This window comes from Abrus precatorius, unplaced genomic scaffold (assembly GCF_003935025.1).
Source record: "Abrus precatorius isolate BTA unplaced genomic scaffold, Abrus_2018 Scaffold3, whole genome shotgun sequence".
Lineage (NCBI taxonomy): Eukaryota > Viridiplantae > Streptophyta > Magnoliopsida > Fabales > Fabaceae > Abrus > Abrus precatorius.
In genome coordinates this window covers 33,006,224-33,013,722 of record NW_020874373.1, presented here as the reverse complement: position 1 = coordinate 33,013,722, position 7,499 = coordinate 33,006,224, and the positions used below count along the sequence as shown (strand labels likewise).

Sequence of the window (7,499 nt, the reverse complement as noted above, 5' to 3'; positions counted from 1 at the left end):
ATAAGTAATTTTATCTATGTAGGAGACAATACTAATTTTATTTTAATAAAGACAAAATTATCTTTAATTGTGACACATAATATACTCATTATTAAGTTATTTATTTTAAATTTTTTTTTTCATTAGAGTATTGCACATACATAGTGCAATTATTATAAGTAATGTGGCAAAAAAAAAAATCAGATTAAATTTTTTTCAAACAATATTAATTTAAAGATTTATTTTTAAAATTATACTAATTAGGTAAATAAGTGACAAAAGAAATCTTAATTTATCATTCAATGTTACTTAATTTACTTTTAATTAATCAGATACTCAATGCAATATTTAAATATAGGCAGTCTTAAACAATAAAAAAAATAGTGTTAACTTAGTCTTTAATTATTTTATTTTTAACTCATCAATTATTGATTTATCATTTATTTTTACAAATAATTAAATTGAAGATCAGTGTATTGATAAAACAAAATTTAAGTAGAGTTATATCCTATTCAAAATTTTTCTAAAAAAATACAACAATTACCACTAATATTACTACTATCAAATCTTATCTCATTAGGTGATATTTGTTATATAGATTATACAATTATTGATCATAAGATACATTTTAATAATATTATATAACATATTACTTATTATACTTTTAATAATTTTAGAAGATGTTTGTGGAAAATAAAAAATAAATAAATTTTAAAGTAAAACATTATAATACAACAATTGAAATATTTGCTAGGAAGACGAATGCGTAGTCAAAATTCTCAAAAATCATAATACAAGTTATCACAATTTAATAAACACATATTCCAAATTTCAATATGTCATTATAAATATACTGAAACACTTTCACAGTATAAAGCATAAACTAGTAAAAATAATTAACAAGGAATTTTGAATTCAGTTATATTGGAATAGCAACGGAAAATTGAATTCCAACAATGTCAAACTATCCTAATAAAATTTGCATACAACATCCCTAGCACATTTTTCTTTCAAGATGTGCAAACCTGTCCCAATACTCAAACATTACTTCTATGAACTAAGACTGCAAATGACTCTCACTTTTTAGTATATTAGATTAAAATCTAAGAACAAAGTTGGAACACAACTGTTAGGATCATAAGAATTAGAAATGTGAACACATGTTGGGTTTGGGGACTTCCACAGAAAGTCTTTATGAATATGTTCAGATGAAGAAATTTGGAGAAAAAGGGAAGGTCAAATTTTCATTTTGAATTAATATTTTGTTATTTGAACGATTTTTTTAATGTAATGAAATATTACCATGCAACATTCCAACCAGCCTTTATGAAATTTATATACAAATATGTAACTCAATTTTATTTTATTTTTAAATAGCAATCCCCCCATCCTTTCCCACCAAACCCCCCACATCCAAACAAATTCAAAGATTATCTAAATGATAAACGATGTGGTTTCTTTGTCTCTTTGTACTGTTAGCTGAAAATATTTATCAATTAAAGCTTTTTCCTCCCCTCAATAAATTGGCTGAATAAAGTTTGTAAGATTAATATTACCATGATTTGGTATTTGTTGTTCGTTTTCCTCAAAATAATAGAATTGATAAACATTCAACTTGAGTGACCTTGAAATGATCATAACATGATACTCTTTTAAAATATTTTAGTATAGATCAAATTTTAAGACTTCTCATAAGTATGTAATTTATTTGTCAAGCAAATTTATATAGTAGTTTTGATAATCATTGTCTTATGGATAATAATTAATGAATCAACAAATCATTTTTTATTAAAAAAGTATAGTAAAAATATATCAACAATAATAAATGTTTTAATAATAAAGGTAATGATATAAAAGCATTTATATAATAAAGTATGAATTCAAACAACAAATATATGATCAGTTCCTTTTAAATTTATTGGTTACATGAAAATATTTATTCATCCAGTAAATTTGACAAATGTAAAAATGATTAATTATATACCCGTTATTGTTTTAACAAGTGGTTAACTATGATGAAAAGAACTTTTACTCATCTAATATACCATACATATGACAAGTAATGAAAGACCACTAGTGGAATTCAACCTAAAACATTTTATTCATACATTTTAATTTTTCCAATTGAACCAACGCTATTGTCAATTAATTTCTTATTTGGGTTGGTTATCACTTTTTTTTGTTTGAACATTGTTTTTGTCGTTACAATAGAACGAAGAGACATTGTCTTGTACTTTGTATTATAACAAATGTAAGTCTTCAAACTCAAGATGATTGTTTCTTGATTAGAGTACTCATTCACATCAAGGGCAAAAAAAGTCTATATTTCCTTAAAAACATTTTTAATAGAATAAAGATATTACTAAAGAATATAGTTATATTAAATATGAGATGGGAAAAAAATGCTTTTGTTCACTCTACTACAAGGGATAATCGTTGAAGGCAGGAATTTTGTAGCCAAGACTTTATGCAACATAATCTTCATAGAATCTTTCTAGCTTTGCCTGCTAATTTTATTGAAGGTGATGATGACTCCTTATGTTGGCATCTTCAGCATTTACTGAATCAATAAGAACATAAACGATATATATACAGTTAATATTATAGAGAGTAATTAGAAAGACAAGACATCCCTAAAAGATATTGTGTGATCATCATGTCATTATTTATGACTAATTCATTTGCATTTCACTGAATTTTTATCTAGATTTCTGTTTTTAACTTACAAGAAGTTGGACACAAAAGTGAAAGAAACCGCTGTCCTTAAATAATATTTCTCAACATATCCACATGAAATGTTTGTGCATTATTGGTTACTGAATTTTCCAGCTTACAACCCTTCTTGAATTTGGTTATGATTCTTAGACAACCAAAAAAGGTTAAAGTTTGTTGTTTCCAGATTTAATTTATTGACCAAAACCCCAACCTGTATATCAACGAGGACAAGGTGACAAAGTTTCATTTTTACTAATTTTAAAATTATGGGTAATGGTTGATTTGATAAAATGAAAGAGCTAATAGGAAGGAAGTTAAATGAACAACCCCTCAATGAGCTCTGTGAAATCAAATACTTGAAAGAAGAATTAGCATACTAACCTTGGGCCATTATGTTTTAATATTTGTAACATACTTGAGTAGTATGTCAACAACTTCTGTTGAGACCTTTGAAGTTGATTTCTTCAAATTTTTAATCTTAGCCTCTGTCTCCTCCTCAAGCCTTTTTACATTAGATCCAGAGCTCCCAGTGGTCTAAGGAAATTCAGCACAATAGCAAAGCAAAGAAATATATTGTCAATTAAATGAAAATGTCATATTTAAATTGAAGACTATATCAGACATCATTTTATACCTCTGAAATTGACTTTTGATACTCATCTTCCATGTGAGATCTGTATTGAATTGCCTCCCTCTCTGCCTCTTCTTTAGCCTGCTTCAACCTTTGGGTCCTTACTGAAAAGTTGAATACAACATTCATTCATTCATATTGGAAAATACTGATAAGTTTATATACAACAAGAAGACTATTAAAAAATTAAATGAAAAAAGTGGGGTCTTACAATTTCTTGCATTAGAAACAATATGTTGGGCTTCTTGTTCAGCAGTTAGCAGCATCTGAATGCCTCCTTGTCCTTTGAAGGGATCCATGGTAACTGTGTATCAACAAAATCAATATTCAAAGAACCTATTAGGATTGTAAGCTTTAACTTTGGATAGTTGGTCATGATCTGCATTTAACATTTATACGCAAAATGAGAAAATAGTTTGAAGAAACGTAACATTAATTTCTTACCAGAAAGTAAACTCCAAAATCACTTGTATGAGGAAGAACTTTGATGTTATTTGATGGAGATTATTGTTCTCATAATAACTCCGAAAGTAATGGAAATAGTTTTGTTATGTACCAAGTCATACTGCGCAGTTTGTGTTGTTGAATTGTAAAATGTATTATAAAGAAACAAATATTAAAATGATTAATCTAAATATTTAAGAATTATTTGTTAATTTTGAAAATTAATTAAATATGATTAGTTTTATTGATTGGTTTAAGTTGATCATAATTTTGTTTTCTGTATGAAAAAAATACTCACTCAGAGAGCTAACCTTGCCTTAATTTTTTTTTACTCAAATAAAATTGCCTTTGATGAAATACATCTCTTACCTAAACAAAAAGTATTATTAAGATTATTTTAATTTGTTGAGAAACTAAATAAAAAACAAACTCGACTTGAATCATTGATGACATGATTTTTTATTTTAATTTTTCTAGATGAATAAATTAATATTTTAAATTATATAAAAATAAATATTTATATATAAAAAATAGGTTAAATTAATTTATTATTTTCTAAATTATTTTGAACTTTTAAATAAACTTCTATACTTTAAAAGTTTGTAATTTGATTCATGAATTTAAAAATTATTTTTAATTTAACCTCTAGGCTAAGATTTCATCAAAGTTAGATGGAATATTCCTGATCTTTATAATAAGCTTTAAAGTCTATATTTTTCTTTTGAAAATTTTCAAATAATATAGAGATCTTGTCGCTAGATTTAAATCTTTAAAATTTTTAAATAGGTTTTTGAGTTTTTAAAATTTGTCATAGAGATTAAGAATATTCTTTGACGGAAAAATTGTTCAGAAACCTAGTTAAAAATAATTTAAAAGTTTAATAACTCAATTACAACCTTTTAAAACATATAAGTTTATTTAAAAATTATGAAATAGTTTAAAGACTAACAAATTAATTTAATGAAAAACATAAAGATATAACAATTAGGGTTTTTATTTTAATTTATTATTTAATTTTCATGAATTTAATATATTTATTATTTAGTCCATTATAAATTATGCATTTATTTATTAATGATGTATAGCTTTTTAGTTCACCATTATTTTATTCTTAATTCTCTCTAATTCTAGCAGATTCGTTTTTTTTTATTAGACAGGAGTTACGTTCCTTATATATGCAGCAAAATAACTAAAAATAAAATGGGGAGGTACCAACAAAAATGTACTTCTTTGATTTATTCAAACGTTCTTCAATTTTAAGAAATGTACAATGACTTTGTCAAAATTTTCTATCTGCATATAGAATTATTGATTTCTGAAATGGTATTTATAAATATTAAAAACATTAAAATGAATGTAAAGTAAAATTCTCAGGTGATGTAATAAATATGTTGTTATTTATTAATTAAAGCAATCAAAATGAGTTATCTTAAATATACCTATCAAAATATAAGGTTTGAGACATTTAATTCAACACCTAAATAAATTTAGACTTTTAAATCTGACTTAATTAAGGTCGCATAAAACGAGTTTGTTGCAGGCTAGTTCACATTAACCCACAACCTCGCTGCTAATACTAATACTAATCATATTATTATTATTATTATTATTACTACAATGGTGATGGTGCATTTTATTATAAAATTATAATCATATAGACCAAGTTGCATAATCTGCTATTCACAATGGCCAGAAAAACTTTATCAATAATTGTCAAATTAGCTAGAGTACTATCTTAAATGAGGAATAAAATGAGGATAATAATTGTCAAAAGATATTTTATCATCACAAACTCATCGATAGTGTCTAAGATACAATTGTTTGAGGTCTGGAGACTATATCTTGAGATGATTGAAAGATGATCTATCTTATTTTGTTTAAGGGTGAAGCAGATAAATGTCTTGGGTTCTTCAGATAGCATTTCATCTAAAATTTGCATTTAAGACATCGTCTGAAACTTCAGTCGATAGCATTTTAAAATCGTTAACAATCTATCAGCTTTTTATATCTTTCTTCAGCAGTTGATTATGCAAAAACTTATCAAATTTTAAAACTTCAAGAGAAACAAGTCAAATACCCATTTTTGTTTCGTAGTGTGTTCTTCAAATACCAAACTAATTGATAATTTTATGATTTATTTTAAGCATAGAAGCTATTTTTTAAGCTATTAGCCTACTATGATTTGGTGATTCGACTCTTTTTTAATTTCAACAAGATACCACCTTTATTAAAATTTGGTACGTGTCCTCACAATAAAGGAAAATATGCACATCCATAGTCTCTCCCAATATTGATTCATCATCAACATAAATCATAAATTTACAGAATTCATTTTCGAAAGGATAAGGCGTGACATCTTCTTCACAGAATTGGAAAAACAGGAGAAAACGCAAAAGCCTAAATGTGCAATCTAATTTCCCAAATCCAAATATACTAATCCATATGAACACTAGAAGCAAAACGTTCAGGAAAGAAGAGAAAATTTATAGATTCATCTAAAATCTGTAGCTGAATGCCCATTTCAAGATTATAACAAAAAGATCAAATTATCATGTGGCAGATTGTTTTAGGAATGGAAGAAGTGACTACTAATAAAAATGAGTCAATGACCATTCTACAGCATAATTGCCTGAATCCTTTTCTTGTTCATGTTGTGCTTAAACCTGCAAAGATTGAACAGCCAACATATGCACATGGTGTTCTATGACAGGTTAAAACATTATGCCATTGCCCACCATTTCTGAGATACGGGTTCATGGGAGATATAGGCTTCCAATTTTCTATCTATTGTCTGCAGTAAATAATTATACTATCATAAAACATTTTGTGATTCTGAAGAAAGGAACACATGGAAAAAAATGTAGGAGATATTAGGCACCAATCTAGTATCTACAGAAAGGTATTACATTAACATACAGCATTGCTGTGCCTGTAATTCTGAAGACCATACGTCATTTGCAAAAGTTTCAAGAAGACTAAAGATTAAATTTAAGATACCCTGTCTAAAAGCAAAATATAAGGTGATATAGTATTCTTATCATGAAGGATTGCAGCCGGATTAGAGTATAAATGAAATATCTATCCGTTTTTTGGTAGCTCATTTGAAAGAAATCATAATCCAGTCACTGCACTTCCTCTACTACTTTCGTCAATTGGAGAGGACGGCTCTAGACCCAACTTTTGACAAATCTAGACAATTTTTGGTTCCTGAAGATCAGAAATAAAGGTTAAGGACAAAAAACAAAGACTTGACAATTATACATGCTTCCTCTTTGTCTGATTTCAAAGAAAGAAAATTAATTCACAATCACCAACAACAAAGACATTCATATACCTGTCAATCTAGTTTCTACATTCTTCCCTAACAACATCACCAAAGAGACATAAGCAATTGGACAAATAAATATTCTTTATTACTCTAACTATTTCATATCCAAGCATAAGGAGATAAAGTAACAGGAGAAAATAAATGTATCAATTTTTTTTAAAAAAAAAGGCTAAAGAAAACACGTAGTCAATTAGGACAATGGGAATACACTAATTGTACAGTCATACAAACTAGACCAAATACAAAAAATGAATATCATGCAGCATTCCTTTTGCAGTAAAAACAAATATGAATTTTCATTTAATTATTAGAATAAATTCTTTTTCTTGAAAGAAAAGAAAGCCTTGTAGTGAGATCCCCTTCCTTTCTTTGCAAATTCTAAATCTTCTACAAAGAACTGAT

General features: G+C 26.7%; 1 protein-coding gene across 1 annotated transcript; it reads right to left on the bottom strand.

The window, feature by feature from the left end:
- Positions 1 to 3,084: 3,084 nt before the first annotated feature.
- On the bottom strand, positions 3,085 to 3,624 carry LOC113862518 (V-type proton ATPase subunit G 1-like). The gene is made up of 3 exons (XM_027495600.1): positions 3,537 to 3,624; positions 3,329 to 3,429; positions 3,085 to 3,228 (listed from the first exon to the last, which is right to left on the bottom strand). The coding sequence occupies exons 1-3, from the start codon at positions 3,622 to 3,624 to the stop codon at positions 3,085 to 3,087; spliced, it is 333 nt and encodes a 110-aa protein (XP_027351401.1).
- Between the last annotated feature and the right edge of the window lie 3,875 nt (positions 3,625 to 7,499).